Source organism: Panthera tigris, chromosome A1 (assembly GCF_018350195.1).
Source record: "Panthera tigris isolate Pti1 chromosome A1, P.tigris_Pti1_mat1.1, whole genome shotgun sequence".
NCBI lineage: Eukaryota > Metazoa > Chordata > Mammalia > Carnivora > Felidae > Panthera > Panthera tigris.
The window spans coordinates 230,984,404-231,004,290 of NC_056660.1; the positions used below are offsets into that span (position 1 = coordinate 230,984,404).

The 19,887-nt window shown below is 44.0% G+C and overlaps 1 protein-coding gene across 4 annotated transcripts in view; it reads left to right on the forward strand.

The window, feature by feature from the left end:
* The window catches only part of SEMA5A (semaphorin 5A), a 473,593-nt gene that overhangs the window by 214,542 nt on the left and 239,164 nt on the right, over window positions 1–19,887 (forward strand). For all 4 annotated transcript variants that reach the window (XM_042997660.1, XM_042997674.1, XM_042997671.1 and 1 more), the window contains one exon: window positions 14,596–14,641. In XM_042997660.1, coding sequence (XP_042853594.1) covers window positions 14,596–14,641 — 46 coding nt within the window. The remainder of the gene's footprint in view (window positions 1–14,595; window positions 14,642–19,887) is intronic.

The following is a 19,887-nucleotide window of genomic DNA, read 5'->3' on the forward strand; positions in this document are numbered from 1 at the left end:
TGCTGGCACCTTGGGTGTTGCCCAACACACCCCCTGCCTTGTGGTCCCGCATCCCTCATGGACTCCGCTCTTTTTCATTCTCTCGTGGTCCAGGCATGTGGAGTTATTTAAATTGCCCACAACTGTCAAATGTTCTCTTTCCTGCCCCGGGGAGTTGGTGACAAACTCCTTTGCTTTTCTGGAACATCAGCTACCCACCCACCCCAACTTTACCTGGTGAACTCAAGATGTGTCGTGAGGAGATCTGGCTCCAGGGTCCTCCCCTGGGCCCGAGCTCCTCCAGCCCCTGCGCTGCGTGGTCCTGCTAGCACACCTGTCATCTGCCTTCATTTCTTCCCTTACCGCGTGACTTTTTGTCAGGTGTCACCCCCCCCCCCCCCCCCCCCCCGGCACATGACCAAATACTGCCTTACCGGATGGTGGAGGATGTGCCTGTCTTCTCTTTCCTTCCCTAGAATGTGGCACAGTTTCTCCTTTGGCAGAAGCTCAAACACATGTGTGGATGGAACATATCTGCTCCGAGGATTTGGTTCGTAAATGTCCTCCTCTGCATCCGGGAGGACCCTCCGGGAAAGATGGGTTGGGTTCACAGCAGATTTATTCCAAGGACATAAGAGAGTGGCAAAGCTAACCCTTAGGGGAAGTGAGCTCTCGCCCTTAGCCAGAGGGGAAGGCGATGCCTGCCAGGCGGCCAGGTACAAATACCTCCGTCGGTACCACTGGGTCTCGGATGCTCCATTTGACCCTGAAGAACTTTGGCAAAGGAGACGGGGAAGAGTCTCCGCCGTTTCTGGTGCCGCATGAGTGGGACGGCACGGCACACGGGCACACGCATCGCAGGCGTTTGGCTTTTGGCCAATGACACGGGTTCTCCTCCTGGATGTGAGGAGCCACCGAGCAAATTGGCATTGGGAAGAGCTAGCTTGTGGTCCTGCCCTGGTGGGAGATAGCGCCTGGGAATCGTCCCCAGGGATGCCTGTCCCTAGAGGTAGCCTTCCCGGGGTCCCTCAAAGTCTGCTGCCATCTCCTGTCACCACATCCCAGCCCAGCCACGCCGGGATCAGACTAGCCACTGAGTCAACCTGGCGCACGGTACGTCGTGGTCACCAGGAGCAAAAGGACCAGTAGACTTCAGCACATCCAAGTCCAGGAGGCACAGTTGAATTTGAATTTCAGATAAGCGACCCCAGGAACACGGGCTGTATTTTCCGTTCTAGAGCAGCACCCTGGGTGCCAGAGACATTCGATAAACAAGTCAAGAAAGAAGGAAAGACATAGAATGGACTTGCTCAGCTGCGTGATCTTGAGCCAGCGTTAGACATCTAATTTTCTCATGTTTAGAATCGATATAATTATTCCTACCCCTGTCAGCTGTTGCGAGGATTAAATAAAATAATCCATGAAAAGCGATTGTCACAGCACCAGGCACGCAGTAAGCATGCAGCGGGACGGTGACTCTGCGGAAGTCTCCGGGTTTCGGCATATGTGCGCGTGTGCGCTTCAGGCAGACATCGCTGAGCGAGGAGAATAGGAATTTTACTAGGAAACTTGGGTGGTGGGATTAGGCTCAGAAAGCTTGAGAGGGAGTGTGAGCCAGCTATAACATTTTAAAAATAACCCAGCCCTCAGCTTCCTGCTTGGGAGGGCTTGACAGAGCAAAAGTTTAGAGAGCAGGTGCATATTTAGGACATTTGTAATGGTTTAAATATGAGTGGTGGAAAAAAAATACAGTGATAGGCTTTCTGTTTTCTTAGAGTTAGCACTCAGCATTGTAAAGCCATTTACTGGGTGGTTTCACTTTATGTCAGTGATGCTTTATGTTCCTGAAATTGAATTCAGTTAAAGATTCTTTGTTGCTCATCACAAAAAGGAAGTTCATTGTGCTGCAAAGAGAAAACCTCTCTTTAAGCGATTTGTGGTTATGTGGTGCCAGAAGGTGCCTGCATTCTTGAATTCGTGGAACTTCTGGAAAGATCCGTGAATTTATTATTTCCAAGATGCACGTTATCTTTTATGCTATTTTGAAAGCATTGGCATTCGTATCCTGTTTTACCCAAGGCTCTTTAAAAATTAAAATAATATTTGTGTTTTCAAAGATGAGGCTGAGGCATTTGCATTTCAGAAGATGTGGAAAATGCAGTTAAAGCATAAAGAAAGAAACACAATTTCAGAAATAATCACAGTTAAACTTTTCAATTATTTCCCCATGCTATTTGATTTCTATTTCCTTATACGATTGGGGTAATATTTTATGAATGGTTTATATACATCTTTGTCTAAAAACCTACAAAAAGCCATTCTCATGATATTTTATATATAAGAAGAAAAATTCCAAAGTGAAGAAATATGTCCTGGTGTAGATTTTGTATAGATAAAGTATAAAATATTGGTACTTTATTGATACTAGTAACAGTTCACAAAGTTGATGTAAGTGTAAGTTTTGTGGCAGATAGGATTGTAAAACTAGATGTAAGAAGATGATTATACTTTTATTCTCCAAATGAATCTGTCTGTCTTTAGTGTTTCGGGTTCACTGGAAGGACTACAGGTGATTCTGTGCTAAATTCAAATGTTATTCCCAATGGCAGCTAACTTGGTTCGCATACAATGCAGTGTTTGATTATAAACAAATAATAATCAGGGCATCTGCAAATTAGCCATATTCTTATGAAGCATAAAGCCATAGAATCATAACGGAAAGAGTCTCTCACCAAAGAGAATGTGAGTTTCCTTCCATTCTTTTTGTGTGTTTCTTGGTCTTTCAGTGGATGTCTGATCACCTTACTGTTCTCTAACCAGCTTCAGTGTAATAGAAGTATATAAATTGAAAGGCAGAGTCTATAACCTATGATGTTTTAGTAAAAACACTCACCCGTAAAATTTCACATGAGCACCTTTGAGTGAGGGAGGCCCAGCCCTCTGCTGGTGATTAAGGTTGGTGGGACTGAAGCCCATAGGCTCAACGCTTGGGTCAGGTAGCAATCAAATTTGATGACAAACACAGCAGTTCATGACCTTGGAAATTTCAAATTTTAATTCTATTGCAGTTACATTACAAAATGGGAACGTTATAGAGATATCAAGAGGAAGGGTAAATGGGAATGCACGAGCCTTCTTGCCCCGGACTTGAGGACCAGCCCCGAGTCTTGTGCCTTGCACGGAGCCCTTTGCTTTGCCATTATAGTCAGTGAACCGTCTCCACAGAGGGGAAGATATTTCCGTATGCATGTTTCTATAACGGGTACTATAGATTTCTAATTAGCATGTTTATTACCGAAAACAAAAACTAAAACTAAGACCTTAGGGCTTCCAAGGCATAGCTTGACCTTCATTCATCACAGTCACAAAAACTAGTCTTGAAAAATCCTAGTGTGTTATTTTCAAGCATTGTTTTGCCCCTGGTTTGAATCTGCAAAAATAAAGATAAAAAGGAAAGATGAACTTGCTTTTGTTATGGTGGCGCGGAATTTGCTTTAAGTATTCAAAGCATATGTTCCCATAAGATCACAATTGAATGCACGGGCAGACTTCTATTTAATTAGAAGAAGTTCCTCCTTTCAAAATGATTTTGTCGCTGGATCTGAACAAAGAGCTGCATTTTAGATTCACATAAAATCATTTTTTTTTAAATTGAACCAATATTATTCACTCTTTTTTTTTTTTGGTGGTGGTTATTCATAATTGCTATTTTTATTTTAAAGTTTTACCTTAGAATTAATCTCTTGGAAGCAATGTATGATTAAAAGGAAAAATGGAGATTTTTTATAAGATGGGCAATTCTGCTTCCAGTAGCCACAACTTCTGTTTTCCAAAGGATACATTGTAGTCAAGTATACACAATTGAAGGTAACTTCTGTGAGTGGAATCAAGTCAGCAGTTAGGAGTGAATCCAAAAGGAATAGACCCCCATAGTGCAAAAGAATCCCAGGGTAGCAATGATGTTTACATTGTATTTATATTAATTATGATTTAGGAAAAACAGCTGGTGATGAAAAAAAAAAAAAAAAAAGGATGGTGCTTTTCATTCCTGCTCGTGGTCTGGAATTTTTTATTCAGCTGTTAGTTTATCGTTTAAATATTTTCTCTTCTGTATCATTTTCCTTCTCAGTGTTGGCACTCGATTTATAGATGTGCGTTTCTCTTAGGATTCTCTTTGCCTATCTTCCTCCTTCTCATACCTATTAATCTTCCAATAGGGTCCATTTGGTTAATTAACCTGATCTGTGTTAAAAAGTCCGGCTCCTTTTCTGCTGGCTTTGTTACCTTTTGTCCAGTATTTGCCAGACATCAGCGTACCTAAGTACCCCGGGGGCGGGGGTGTGTTCATTCAAAGTGAAGTTTCCTCTGTCCCCTGTTCCCAGCTCTGCTGATTCAGTGAGCTGGAAAGGGTCCAGGAGTGTGAGCTTTTAACAAACAGGTGGTCTACAGAAACTCTTGGGGGAAAGACTTCTGCACACTGTGTTCCTTTTGCTGTTGTAAAAAACAGAGTAATCTCTACACTTTCCTTCTCTGCTGGAACTGGTGAGCAGATAAGTCTAGCGGCATAGTTATTTATTTAGTTATAAAGTCCTTTTTTTCCCAAAATGCATGAATGAGTCAACAAAGCAGTGTAATAAAAATTAATCAGCCTCTTTACTTTGGGTGTATATGTGTGCTATATGGTGTTGGAGCGTTGAGAGCTTTGCTCCCAGCCAGTCCCACATAGGGTCCATCAGAGTTTATTAGTTCACTTAGTTACCTTTCATGACTCTTCATTCATCAAATATTTATGGAACCTACTTTATGCCAGGAAGTATCTAAGGCACTGGGGAAACAAAGACGAAGCCTAGTCTCTACCTGACGAAGACTTCGTAGCTTGGCACAAACCTAGTGCCCGGTTGGCAAGCTGAGGCTCCGTCGTTGGTCTCCTGTTTTTGTAAATAAAGTCTTCCTGGGGCACAGCCACACCCATTCAGTTGCATATTTCCTAGGGCTGCTTTTGAACTTTACCTACAGAGATGAGTTGTATCGACTGAGACCATCCATGAAGGCACAGCATTTGCTGTCTGGCCCTTAAAGACAAGTTTGCTGACTCTTGACCTAATGGCTGTGGGGGGAACACAAGCAATTAAATTCTCCCAGGGAAGCCTGGGTAAAGGGCCCTAGAAAGACCCCAAGAAAAAAGAAACATGACGGGTTTGGGGGGTGAACATGGTGCACGGAGAAGGTGCTTTTTCAAGTGAGCCTTGGAGACGCATTACGAGTCTGGCAGATGGAAGAATCTTCTTGCCAGAAAGACCATACCTCGGGGAAAGTCCGAGATCCCGATGAGGCTGAGAAGAGCTCAGCTTGATGGACCAGTTGGTGACCAGTTGGCTGAGAGGGGGAGTTATTGCAGGTGAAGCAGGAGCTTTAGGTGGGGTCAGATTGTGGAACAGAGTGGGCTTAATCTTCCAGACCAGTGATTCCAATTCTGGCCGTCATGAGAGTTGCCTAAGAGGCCTCACAAGAGCACAGATGCCCAGGCCTCTCCAGCTCATCAGCGTTAGACTTTCTGGAAGTAACGTCGGAATCTTTGCTTTAATCAAGTTTCTGATGATCTCCTGGCCTGGCAAATTTGAGAGCTTCTGCTAAAGACATTAGGAGCTTGGGAGATTTTTCAGTCTGCCTATTTATACGCTCGGATTTGCACTGAAGAAGATATTTCTTCCATATTGTGTGCAGAGTCTGCTCGAATTTGAACAATTTGGAGATAGGAACAGCTCTTGGGGGCTGTGGATCAGGTGACAGTAGAAAGAACTTACACTTAGGCAGTGATGGTGGAAATGGGGAGGAGAGATTTGAGACATATTTCAGAGCTGAGTTTGACAGTGATTGATGGTGACCCCAGACGGAAAGGTAGAGGGCAAGAGTCAAAGGGGAGATTGGGAGCAAGACTCGGGAGCGTGGCTTGCCGTGATGGCCGTAACTAGCCCTGAGCATGTGGGGACTGAGCTGCAATTCTTGGATTATTTGAAGATACATGAAAACAAAACTGAAACACAAAACAGCTCAGCTTTTGCTAACTCTGAAGCTAACCCAGAAAAAGAATTGTATATGGAGATCACTTGAGGAGTGGACATTCCTAAGAAAACAGGGTTAAAGGAATCCTAAGATAGGTCACTTGGTATTTTTTCAAATGAAATATGATCTCTATTAACTGAAGAATAGGAGGGAACAAGTCAAATACCCAGCGGACCCACAAAAGCAGGAGTTGCGAGTTAAATCTGGAGCAGTAAAAGTCATCGTCTGTAATCCTCAAAGCAAGTAATATTTAGAGCATAATAAAATTTAAATTATCGGTGTGATTATTAACAATATTGACTAATAACTATGACCCTAGATGTGCTTATGGGAAAAGGTTTTTCTGGTTTTATATCGCTGCAGTTTGCTAACAGCGTTGGTCTTAATTATTGCACCCCACTCAGAATCCATCTTTGTGATTTTATTTTACTCGCAAAAAACAAGAAGCTCTCCATCTATTTCTGTGCCTTTCAATCTTGGTGTCTAAACATACAAGAGTGCTATTAAAATGATTTATTCCTGGTTCTGATGTGTTCTTTTGGAACATTTTTAATAACCAAGACTTTCGAAAGGTTTGAAACAACTTTTTGGGGATAAGGAATGGGATAATAGAAGCCAATACAATCTTGGGGGAGTTTGTACTGGACACATATGGTAATATCAACAATAATAAAGTCAAAATTATCTTAAAATTTTCATAGCCCAAAGTACATATAGTCATGATTTTAGAGGAGGGTAGCAAAGATTTTGACTGAAGAGGTAGCTTATAAGCATGACTGTATTATTCGCAAACTGTGATCTAAATGTGATCCAACTAAATAGTTGTTATATATTTGCAATAGCTTGGTAATTCAAAAAATTAATTAAATGCCCCAAAACTTGTGGATAAAACATATGAAAGAGATATGGTTGGAATGGTTATAACCGCAGAAAAAATAAAGGCTCCTGGAATCCGTTTGGAGTCAACCAGCATCATGAAAATGTCTGGAACAGCAATTACAGAATTGGTTCCAGGATGAAATTAAATCTTCAGATGCTTTGACGTTACTGATGTGATTGATACATTAAATATTGACATTCAGATCATTAAAATAATTTTTTATAGAAACACCTTGTGCCTTAAAGGATACAGGTGTTACTTTTCCTTAGTTTCAAAATCAGACACTTACGTTTTAATATTCCGATCTGTCAGTGCAGTGGGAAATGTGGGTGTGATGGAGGGCGTGGCTATTTCAAGCTCTGAGCAGTCGCCTGTTGATGACGGGGGAGGCCTGCAGCAAAGAGAAATCGGGTGGGAAGAAGCTGACCCAGGTACAGGTGAGACGGGCCTTTCAGTTGACGTCAGCTCTCAGATTTACTCAAATGGTGATAGCTGCTCCACAGTGTGTGTTTTGTGTTCATATGGTTTCATGATCGACCACGGTCTGAACTTCTATTAAACAGAAAGAGAAGTCACTACCCCCATTGTTCACAACACACTTGATAGATTAGCTTGCCGTTCTGTCTCCATTTTCTTTTCGTGCCAAATGCGTCTCTGCCTGTCTTAATTATTTGGCCTTCTCCTCCTCCGTTATGAGCAAGCCTCTAACTTCCGTGTTCAATAAGAACCTGGAGTTTTCTTCTTTGATTTTATAGCTATATTCATCAGAGACCAATTGAGTTATTCTAAGAGAATGTCATTTTAAAACACCTGTGTCTTTCATAATTAATGGAGGTCAGAGTTAAGTTTTATAGTGTCTCTAGATAAAATGAGTCATTTAGTTAATATGCTCATGATGCTCAACCTTTTCTTTAATGCTGGCTGAATTTTATTACTTTACATGAAGACACAAATGAACTTCGTCTATTACGGCCCGCACTGCTCCCTCAGAGGATATGTTGTTGTGCTTAGTGATTTGTTGCTAATAGGCCACTGGGGGATATGATAGGACGCAGGAATGGGTTATGCAATCCTACAATCAATAAGAAATCAACTCCAGTGAGGAGGGAGAAAACGCGTTCAGATGTCTAGTGGGGAAACTGTCAAGTTCTGTCTGCCAAATTTAATGGCTTTGTGATTTGAATTATTCAGTCTGTTGGATCTATGTATCCCTCATACATTATTACTCCTAAAAGTAATACGGTTATTACATGTGAATGAGCAATGTCAAATTTTATTCCAAGACATTTGGAAAAAAAAAAAAAAGGAGATCCATACCAAGGGAAGAAAAACGCATACTTTCATTTACTATCATTGTAAAACTGAACCTTTCCAGCGTGGTAAACTCTTGCTTGGTACTTCTGGAAATGGGGGGGGGGGGGCGGGGAATGGAAATACAGACTAGTTCTCCTAAGCTGTACCACTGATGCATTCTAAAAAATTCTAATCCCTTAACCTGTTGCATCACTGCCTTTGTCCCTGTAGAATGGTGATATTCCTTATTACTACCTATTTACATCTCCCAGGGTGTTATGATGATGAATGAGACCACTTAAATGCTTTGGGTTGCTCAGAGCTTTGCCCTCCTAGAGAAACTGACCCGATATGAAACATTTGGTTAGCATTCCCTGTTGGCTGGAAGCCAGAATCATTACCCCTTCATGTTGGAAAGGTTGGTAGCCTTTCTTGTGAACCTCACATATATTGTTTTCCCTCCTCGGTGTGCTCACGAGTGCAAGATAAAGTGGTTGCCCCTTCTGGAATGCCCCGGAGAACAGCCACTTACAGAGGACCATAGATCTTGCTTTAGTGTGTGAGTGGCCCAACATCTGGGAATATCAATTTTTTATTCCCTTTAGAAGATTTTCTTTCCTTTTGTAATCTTTAGCTTCATAGGTCGCTGACCCAAACTGTGATGGATCAAGCTGTCTTGGGAGATTTCGGGTCCCTCTTGTTGCTAGCTGTGTTGGAATTTGTCCAGTAGCAAAAATGGACTTCAAGCTATACTTGGAACCGAATAGTTTGAGGAAAGGCATTTGAGAATAGTAGAATCCACACTGTGTTTTGTCAGATTCTCAAGTTCCAGGGAGGTGATTGGGGAATTCCACAAATGTTTCATTTATATTTCATTTCTTAAAAACATTTTTAAAATCGTTGAAAATCATGATAGAGAAAGTGAATACTGGGATGTGTCATATTATATATTTCTTTTTTTTTTTTAAATTTTTTTTTTTAACGTTTATTTATTTTTGAGACAGAGAGAGACAGAGCATGAACAGGGGAGGGGCAGAGAGAGAGGGAGACACAGAATCGAAAGCAGGCTCCAGGCTCCGAGCCATCAGCCCAGAGCCCGACGCGGGGCTCGAACTCACGGACCGTGAGATCGTGACCTAAGCCGAAGTCGGACGCCTAACCGACTGAGCCACCCAGGCGCCCCTCATATTATATATTTCTAATATGGAAAGGTCCAAGAAGGCATTAAGTTGTCTACCTGGATTTTGTGTAGATCACAGTCATGTATTCAACAAATATTTGTAAGCCCTTACCAATTCTTTGTCTCCGAAATCAAACAAAAAGTAACAACAAAAATGTAACCAACCAACCACCACAAAGGTTGTACAAGGTTATCAATACATATTTCCCGTAATTCTAGTTTCAAAAATTTTAAGTCACTTTAATCAACTTGATGAACAAATATTATGTGTGAGTACTTTGTTGGATGAATTTTCATTAATGAAGAACTATCCTTCCTCTTTTACATGCTGAGTTTTTATTTAAAATTATTTTGCAATATGGTACTTGGTTGCAAAAAAATAAAAAACACTCAAAAAAGTATTTCTCAGGAATTTGTTGAAATACGTCAGGGCGACAAGTCTTTTATTAGATTGGTCACAAATTCATTCAACTCCCTTGGCCATTTCCTATCTAAAAAGGGTTACAGTCTTTTAGGGATTTGTGTTACTTAAAAATACTGACAGATGGTATAGTTTAGCTCTCTCATGTTATAAATGAAGAAACATGGGCACTCTTAAGTATGGGCAGGGGTGCCTGGGTGGCTCAGTTGGTTAAGCACCCAATTTCAGCTCAGGTCACGATCTCATGGCTCGTGGGTTTGAGCCCCGCATCGGGCTCTGGGCTGACAGCTCGGAGACTGAGAGCCTGCTTTGTGGCTGTGTCTCCCTCCCTCTCTGCCCCTCTCCTACTCATGCTCTGTCTCTCAAAAATGAATAAACATTAAAAAAGTTAAAAAAAAAAAAAAGTATGGGCAGGCAGTTTCAGGAAAAAAACTGTGAGAAATAAGGAGGGAGAAAGGAGACACCATTTAATGAGCCAGACCAGTAGGGTTAACATGTTCGCTTAATGGGGAGACATATGTCACAGTCAGAAATGAGTCCCAGGGGTGAGAATCAATTACCTAGAATCAAAAGACAGCCATTAGTAGTGTTAAGACCAGAATGGTCTCAAAATGGTACGTAAATGTGCCTGCGAATGAACAATGAAGACAGAAAATAATTGTGCTGTAAGAACTATTACTGTGTGTTTCTGTGTACGTGTGTGTGTTGGGGGGGGTGTGCCCATGAAACTCGGAAAGTGACATGGGATGACTGATTGGTGAAGCCGTGTGGCACAGGGGCCAAGGGACAGCATGGTCTGAGAGGTTCTGATTCTAATGTTGGGACTTTATCTGATCCTAATAGTCTTGAATAAATCACCCTGCACCTCTTTATTTGCAGAAGTTTCCTCATGGACAGATTGAAGGTAGATAACACTCTAAGAATGGCTCAGCTTTAAAATTCTTGAATCCTCTGTTCTTTGGGGTTTTTTTTTAGGTTAAAAAAAAAAAACAGAGGATGGTTTTAAAAATCACCAGTTTGCATCTTGTAACCTAGAACATACCAAAGGAAACGTTTCGGTCTCCTTTGATGCTTCTCTTCCCTGGGGTGCTGGCATGGGTAGCCTGAGCACTGTGGCTCTTTCTCTGTCCCCTTCCTCTCTGTTCACCTGTTGAATGTCTCCACCACCCTGATTTATCGCTGATGAAATGGTTGTGAGGGCACCACAGCTCTCAGGTATTCAGGGGAGTAGAAGTACAAGGTTGAAATTCACCAGCAATGGTGAGGCGGGGAGGGGCACCTTTGCATACTGGGACGTGCCAGGCAGAAAAAGGATCCTCAGCAGAGTTAGTTTTTGCTTGGGGAGATGTGGCCCCAGAACGTGGCATGTTTCTTATCATAAGCCCGTGTCTTCCTGTCTTGGTCTGTTGGGGCCGCTAGAACAGAACTCTACAGACTTGGGTGGCTTATAAACAGCAGAGATTTCTATCTCCTGGTTCTAGAGGATGGAAGTCCAAGGTCAGGGAGCATGGCTGGGTTCTGGGTTACAGATTGGCCACTGTCTCCCTGTGTCCTCACATGGTCGAAGAGGTGAAGCATTTCTGGAGCTTCTTGTACGAGGGCGGCCACCCTCATGACCTAATCACCTCCCCAGAGCTTTGCCTCCTAACACCATCCCCTTTGGGGGTTAGGGTTTCAACATAAGCATTTGGGGGGATCCAAACATTCATGCTATAACCCTTCCCTCATGGACAGCACCTGAAAAGGGCACTGAGGGGTTTCCGAGAATATTCTCTGTATGTCCTCCGACCCAAAATGGAGGACTTTGAACTTTTCTCTCCAGTTGTCCTGCCCGGAGCTCTATGGAGCATGGTGGACACCACCATCTTCTTTCCTCAGTGTTGTGAAGGCACTTCCAGCTCTTTGTGTATGAGAAGTGCCTTTCTAGAAAGTTCCCAGATTTAGATGTGTGTGTGTGTGTGTGTGTGTGTGGGTGTGTGTGAGAGAGAGAGATAGAGAGAGATGGGGGTGGGTGTATGAGAGGCTTGAGAGAGAGGTGGCCTTTCAACCTCATCAGACCCCTTAGGTAATTAATTGACTAAAAATATGAACAATTTCTTTTACTGGAAATGTTTACAGAAAAAGTCTTTCTTAAAAGAGCTAGTGAGTGGAAGAATGTGGTGACTGGGTCCCAGAACCACGAGGCTATAAATCTGAAAACCCAATAGCGCTGTACTGTCCCTGCAGACAATGCCCCCACGCACCTGAACGCACAGTCAGGCCGGCTTCCGCCGGAAACCGGAAATGGCTGGAGAGCGGCTCTCGTTCCTTTCCCGTGCAATGGGGAATCTGCTGAGAATTGCAATGTGGCTGGAAATTTCAGTATTTTCCATAAACTGTCTGCGTGTGGCCACGATTGATCGACTGCTTGCAATGAATCAGGAGCCATCAGTGCTTTCCTTGGAGGTAACCCTCGCCACAGCCGCAGGGCGGAGGTAGGAGTATGGGCCCCATTTTACAGATGAGAGCACCCAGGCATGGGGTGCTTAAGCTTCCCTCACAAGGTTGTGTCCTGGCACAGCTTTGGCTTTCGCACAAGTATCCTTCTGGCTCCCGTGGTCACTGCGCGGTGATGGCCGGCAGCATCCTGCAGGCAGGAAGCCAATTAGGAGGCGGGGGTGAGGGTAGGGAGCCATCGTGCTCATGAAGGCGATGAGTGGCCAGTAATTGCCGGTGGTGCCACCTGTAAGCCTCTCATCTGGAAAACTGACCTGTGCGTGTGTCTAGATTGCTAACTTCCCTGGGAGGAGTCACGCCGGCCTCTGTGGCACATCGGGTGAAGGCTGGCAAATCTTTAAATGCTAGCAGCCAACAGTGGTGTTTCCTCGGCAGCTCAACTACCCTCTTCCGCGCATGCTGGGCTCCCGTTCCTCCCCCTGCAGGGAGATGTTTCTGGTGGAAACCTGGCCTCCGCATGCTGCCCGACTAAATAAAAATAGACCTGCTGTCGCACTGCCTTGTCAAAGTCATCCTTAATCTGGGTCTGTGCGGAGGGCTCTGATCCATCTGCCATAAAAGAGAGGGCAAGTGTTCCCCAAATGGCCTTGTGGCGGAGGTGGCCTGGGCCACGCAGTGTTTTCTGGGAGCTTCTCTGGCATTATTTCATAGGTTAAATTGGATGTTGGAAAGGGTGTGGTGAAGAGGCCACTTAAGTGGCTTGGAGGAGGCAACTTCCACGCCGTGCAAGATGGCGGTGGCTCCGCGGTGGGGGGCAGACTCTAAGACGGCAGAGTGACCAAGGGGCGATGCCGGGGATGCCGGAGACAGCTCTACCAGTGAGCTCATCCTTTTGCTTGTTCCAAACGGTGTGCGCGCACAGGCTACTAGCCCTCAGCCTCTCTATTGGCTTTGTCTTCCCATGTCTGGCCGCTCAGTAGGGATGCTTCTTGGTCCTCTCGAGGTCATGCCCATTGTCCTGACTTGGCCGTCACTTACCACTTCCACTAGGACAGCATGTGTCCACTTCAGACATCTACCCATCTCTCCAAATAGTGAAAATAATCTACTTGAGTTTCTTGCTGGTGTTGAGAAACTTGTTAATCGCTTAGTTCCATGGAAATAACCTTGGTCGGGCCAGCCCGTTATGTAAAATGATAGTTTCTTTTTAAAATTATATATATAGAGAGTGAGAGCAGGGGAGGGGGAAGAGGGAGAGAGAGGGAGATCTTAAGCAGGCGCCATGCTCAGCATCGAGCCGGACATGGGGCTCCATCCCAGGACCCTGGGATCATGACCTGAGCTGAAATCAAGTCAGAGGCTCAACGGACCGAGCCACTCAGGCTCCCCAAAACAATAGCTTCTTACAGACCCGTCCCGCACTCGTGCCTTCGTAGGGTCTGTCTGTTGGGTGCCAGGTCTCCTGCCATTACTGTTTACACCTGGGCTAACTTTCTCCTCCATGGTCCCTGGAGCGTGGCTCTCCCTGCACCAGCTCCTCATTAAGGGGGCATTCATGATTTGAGTCAGAGGCCAAAGCAACTCGCAGGAGGAGGCCAATTTGTTTCGAAACCTACAGCAGTAGAGTCTAGAGCCTAATGTGGCTGATGTTTGTGTTCTGCACCCCCCCCCCCCCCCCGCTGTGCTGATCGCCACTGCATATTTCATTGTTCTTCCCCTTCATTGTCAAGACAGATCCTTTCTTTTTCTCTGATTTCTTGCCTCACTCTTGGGCAGCCAGAGGGGACTCTTTCACACCCTTGATTGTGGACCGACGAGTTGATGCTTCTAAACTTGTACACACCAAATGCATCCAGCAAGACAGAACACTGTAATACTCAGACTGTGGTTGAATTCCAAAGCAGGATGTGTTGTAACTATAAATCATGGTGAATGTAGGTGATCCATAAGAATGAAGACTCATAGAATGGGTTTGTATTCTCTTACTTAAACTCCATTTCAGAATCGACTGCCTGTGTCCTTTGGTCCATTCCACATGGATCAAGAGAGTCCATTGATAACTGAGATTCACTGTAGTCACACACACACACACACACACACACACACACACACACGCATGCACCTTATTCCTTAACCCTCTTGCCAATCTCAAATGTGCCAATCTCAAACGTGCTGACATACTGAATGCCTCTCTGAATTCTGAGGTGTGAGGACAACTGTGCTACACGCATTCTTGGAAAGCCCCAAATCATGGCTTTGTTTTGCCTTGTTCTCATAATTTTGATGACCTGTAATCTTTTGAATCTATTAAAATTAAAACTCCTCTCCTTTTGTGTTTTGTAGAAACTACCTCTTCAGGTTACAGCTTGAGGATTTGTCTCTGATCCAGGTAGGTGCGATTTATCTTTCTCAAGCTTTCATTTTCCATCCCGATGAGCTTACCGTTTGAGAGAATGAAGACAGATGTGTGTAAAGGTATTAATCACGCCAGAGCAGAGATTCGCTTCCTCAGTGAGTCACGCTGCCGGACCCTATCTGATATGAGTCGTCACCTGCCTTAATTCCCGATTGGCCCTTTTTTCCTACTGTGCATCCTCCCTTCCTATCATGGGCATCGTCCTGATTTAGTCTTCACCACATGATAGATAATTCAGAGGACATCCCCTCAATGTCTGGGAGAGCCCTTACCCACTCCGCCCCCACCCGCAGTTAGAATGGCCATTGATTATTTATTTTGCTGCATTCAGCCATCATAGTTTTGGAAAAGTCAGTTCCCTTAGGAAAACATCTTTGTTTCCTCTTTACCTTTTATAATTAAATAAATATGAGTATAGGGGTAAAAAACCACGTATAGAAAAGAGTAAGTGGCCATAGATACAAATGCACTTTACGTACTTCTGTTTTTACAGTTTGAAGAAGGACACAGATCCTTCTGCCTGAGTAGAGTGTATATTTTAGAGGCAGATGTGAATCACAAAGGCCCACTGTTGCCCTCCAGGCTTTTAGAAGGGTCTGGTAACCATGGTCTCCTTGGACAAGGGGAGAGTTAGGACATGACTCTCTCTCTCACCGACTATCTGGAACTCCCCATGGAACGTGCTAGAACTATTCCTGGGCCGTGTGTAACTTGGGAAAAGGTCTTCAATTGTAATGTCACCCTCCTGTACTAGACCCCTAAGAAGTAGTTGGAGAGGAGTTTGTGTTAATTTCTTCTGCATGTAATGCTGGGATTTGTGAACATCCAGGAAACTTTGGAGCTAGGGTGTTTTTTTTTTAGGTAAGCTCCGCACCCAATGTGGGGCTCAAACTCACAACCCCAACATCGGAAGCTGCATGCTCTACTGACCTAGCCAGCCAGGCACCCCAGCTAGGGTTTAACATTCTACCTATCTTTCATTCACCAGGGCTTCAAAATAAGCCAATCCCACAAGCAAAGCTAATTTTGGTAAAAACGCAAGGGCTTTGAAGACGATAGACCTGGGTTTGTGATATAGCTCCCTTCCTCCCAGCAGCTGTGGGTTTCCTCATCTGTGAAACGGCCACAAGGCACGATCTCCCCACGCTGTCACTGCCAAAATTAAATAGAGTAAAATGTGCAGAAGGAAGAAGCCATAGCAATTTGTCAACAAATGTTAATTGTGTTTGTTTTTAAAAGTGATGATGCTAAATAATGACTTAGTATTGTAATCATTTCATCACACCAGACGATGAGTGATCTTGCCACTGTAGTTTAGCATATACGTCTTTTGTTTTGGTTTGGTTTTCTTTAGTGTATAAGTCCTTGTAGGAGTTGATTTGTTGGGAAAATCGTGAATGTATTAAGAAGCAATCAGAATGATCAGCAGTGTAACTAAAATACCATTTTAAAACTCTGATTTTGAAGAATCTTTTATAAAAATATAGATCTTTCAATAGGTGGGAACTATATATTATGCCATTTTGACTCTCATGGTGTAATAGACGGTCTGCCGCATTGTGTATGTGTGTGTGGGAAAAAGTGGTGCGTGTAGATGTGTGTGCACATATTTGTTTACATGTACGTGCTCTCTCATTTCCTTGTTTCCTAGTTTTGTTGGCTGGAAGGTTCTGGAAGGAGTGCCATCGTAGTAGCAATGAGCACATTTAATATACAGTTCTTGGTTTCTAAATTTAACCACACACTAAAATGAACTAAAGTTTTTTGGAGAAGTAGCCGGTTCCAGGGTCTGGGCGGCAAAAGTCTCAGAGAGGCCTAGAAGGTCTTGTTGTTTCCAGAATTCAGGACATATTCAGAGAATGATGAGGGCAGGTCCAAAGGACCCAGGTGCCAACTGAACGTTGGGCTCACTGAAGAAATCTGGGACAATGGATTGTTAAATAATGATGGTATCAGATTATAACACGGTGAATAAGAATCAACGAGAATATACCAACATCAGAAAAGAAATGAATGAATAAGCAAATGAGGCAGAAGGAGGGGCCATTCTTCCTTACTGTCAAATGCCAACTGCCAGATATTAAAGGCATGATTTCATTAAGACATCATTTGGTTACCATCACACTAAAAATTGATTCAGGCAAAAATGATCAACGGCTGCTAAAATTTATGGCTGAGATTTTGATGATGGCCAAGATATTTGTAAAGTCTCCAAGTAGTTACCTATGTGATATTTGTTAATTACAAGAGGAAAATTATGACTTGATGGTGAAGAAACCCAGCCATTCTCACCATAACCAAGTAATGGGACAGAGAACTTAGTCAACGTGTCCTGATTCAGTGCATGGAGAAGGACACAGCAAGGTATGCTTGTTATTCCAACCAGTTTTATCAGGAGGAACCAGAACACAAACCAAAACTGAGGGGCATTCTATAAAAACTGGCCTCTACTCTTCAAAAATCACCAGGTTATGAAGGGCATGTAAAGAATGAAGGGCTAGTCCATCATCAAGGAGAAAAAATGGCATGGCAGTCAAACGAAACACTCAATCCAACTTCTATCTTGGAAGAGAAGAAAATGTTTTTTCTTGCTTCTATAAAGGGCACCATTGGGACAACTGGCAGCATTTTAACGTCTTCAGAATAGACAGCAGAAATGTATTGATAGTAATTTTCTGATTTTGATAACTGTAATGTGATTATGTAGGAGAATGACCTTGTTCTCTGGACAAACCTGAGATAAGGAGGAGTAAAGGGTATCATTTTCCTAACTTCTGAAATCATTTAAAAATTACAATACACGCATGCAGAAAGAGTGATAAAGCAAATGTGATAATTAATGGGCAAACCCAGGAATTTTGGTGAAGGGTTTATCAGAGCCCAGTGTGTTTTTCTTGCAAATTTAGCTATTTCGGAACAAACAGACGCATTTGCCATTGACGCTGTATATGACGTTGCTGTGGGGGCAAGGGAACCAAGTTGCTTTTCCCATCATGGTTTCCTGTCATCGCGATGGCCTTCTGGTGGAACTCAAGTTGAGGTTGTTGGTTGAAAACCCATCAGCATGACCCCTTGGTGAGAGAGCGCACAGTTTACTGACATGGGACCCGGCAAGAAGTCAGTGACTTTCTGAATGGTGGCTTTGATGACATAGCCCTGGTGCCAGCTGTCAGACATCACTCTGCCGTTGGTGCAAAACAGTGCAAGATGCACATTTTGCGGTGGTTGTGCTGCTCGGTAGCCTCCTGTGTACTCCGTATGGAGAGTGATGAAGCTGGCAGACTGTTCTTTCTTACATGTCTTCAGTAAAGTTGTCTTCTTGATTTCTATGACTAATTTCTTGTAATTTCAATGACTATTTCCCAGGGTGACCAAAAAGAGAGGTGTACAGCTAAAGAAAGGGCTATATTGGTGGTGTAATCAGCACCGTCCAGTAGAAACATAATGTGAGCCTCACGGGTAGTTTGTTGAAACTGGTGCTTGGTCATTTTGAAACAAGTACAAAGAAATGGGAATCATTTTTAATAATACGTTTGTCTTGACTCATATCAAAAATATTATTTCAATACGTACTCATTTCAAGAAATCAGTGAGATATTACATTTTTAAGATTAAATCCGTAAAGTCTCATGCGTGTTTTACATAGAGAGCACCAGTTCAAGACAGCACCAGGGCAAGTGCTACCCCGTTGGATGTTCCAGTTGTAGAGAATGCGTACAGAGGCATTTATGACTCGGAAGCCTTCAGCTGTGTCGTAGAAATATTAGTTTCTACTAGGATCAGCTGGATTAATTTGAACATTTCAGGCTAATAATTGCCTCCTTCCGTCTCTCACTAAAGATAACAAGTGAGTGTTTCAACATGGAAGGTGGGGAAGCTGAGGCGAGGAGGAAAACAGTTTGCCACAGAGTGGAGATCGTCGGTATTGAGAATCATCGAGAGCCCTTGTTTCACACCGGACAAGGCTTCATTTGATCTTGCCCCTCTCTGCATGACGGCAGGGTCCACCTCTGGTGGCTGCCTGCGTTGATCCTGTCTCTCTCCATCGCCGTGGGGTGCCTCCACCTTGTCTGTCAGTGTCACGCTGCTTATAGCTTTCTAACCTGTCACCTGGAGGTTCTTTCCTAGCATTGAGCAAACATTTAGTTTTGCCGTCCTCTCTGGTAAACACTTTCGCCCCATGCTCTTCTTAATCTAGAAAAAGATTGCCGGTCCTGAGTCCCCCCGGTAGACACACTGTCTTTGTGACTCATCCTGAGCCACTTTGGGCAGGTGACCCTCTGATTCATTTCGTAGCCTCACAGCCTCGGTTTCTGACGAGCACCCATTGATTCACATGCAAATTCACTCTGTGTGTCATGAGGAACGTTCTATTTCTGTCTCCTTGGTGTTGGGTCATCAGATTAGATTACCTGCAGGTGGTAGATGCGAGACAAATGTCTGTTTTAATGCCTTGGTCTCGAGTAATATGTTTGCTCTTTAACTTTTTTGAACTCTGCATTAGGGGGTGGAGGTAAGCTTCATATTTTCGTCCCTCAATTCAAGAGAAGGAAAGGAACACAACCCAGAAACTAGAGCCATGAGAGGCGCTTGCGGAAGGAGGCATCCAGAAACACACGTGTGTGCCCTCTCACCCCAAAGCATACTTCTAGGACAATACAGGTGACTGCCGACTCCGATCCACTCCTTTCTGACCCGCCAGCCACCTGTCTGCTCAGTAATGCTCTGTACTCTTCCTCTGCCCCGAATTCGTCTCCTTGCCTCGATCGTGTTTTAGGATCAGTAACATGACAGAAGATGCTAGATGATATTCCTTTTTCTCCTTCTGTTGGCTGGTTGTTACAGAATTCTAGAGACCGTCTCCCACGAATGATCCCTGAATTCAACGTCCTGCTGTACAGAGAGGAGCCAGCCCAGCCCCCGGCCATAACAGGGGCACAGTGAACACCTCTCCGTGCACCCTCCCCGTCCCCGCTCCCTCAGATCAAGATGGTCCCCAGACTGGTGATCCCCATTTATGGTGTTTGGTGAGAGGAGAAGTGGGGGCAGGTCTTGTTTCCCCCTGAGCAGCGAAGGGAGGACCAGACACAGGCTGCTGGCATTACACACAGGAGTCAGCACACCGTCCATCCGGACGTGGCCATGCCTTGTGACTCGGCTCATGAAACTGTGCCGAGATCCGCTGGTGAGGAAAATGGAGTTCGGTCGGGTGGCCTCAG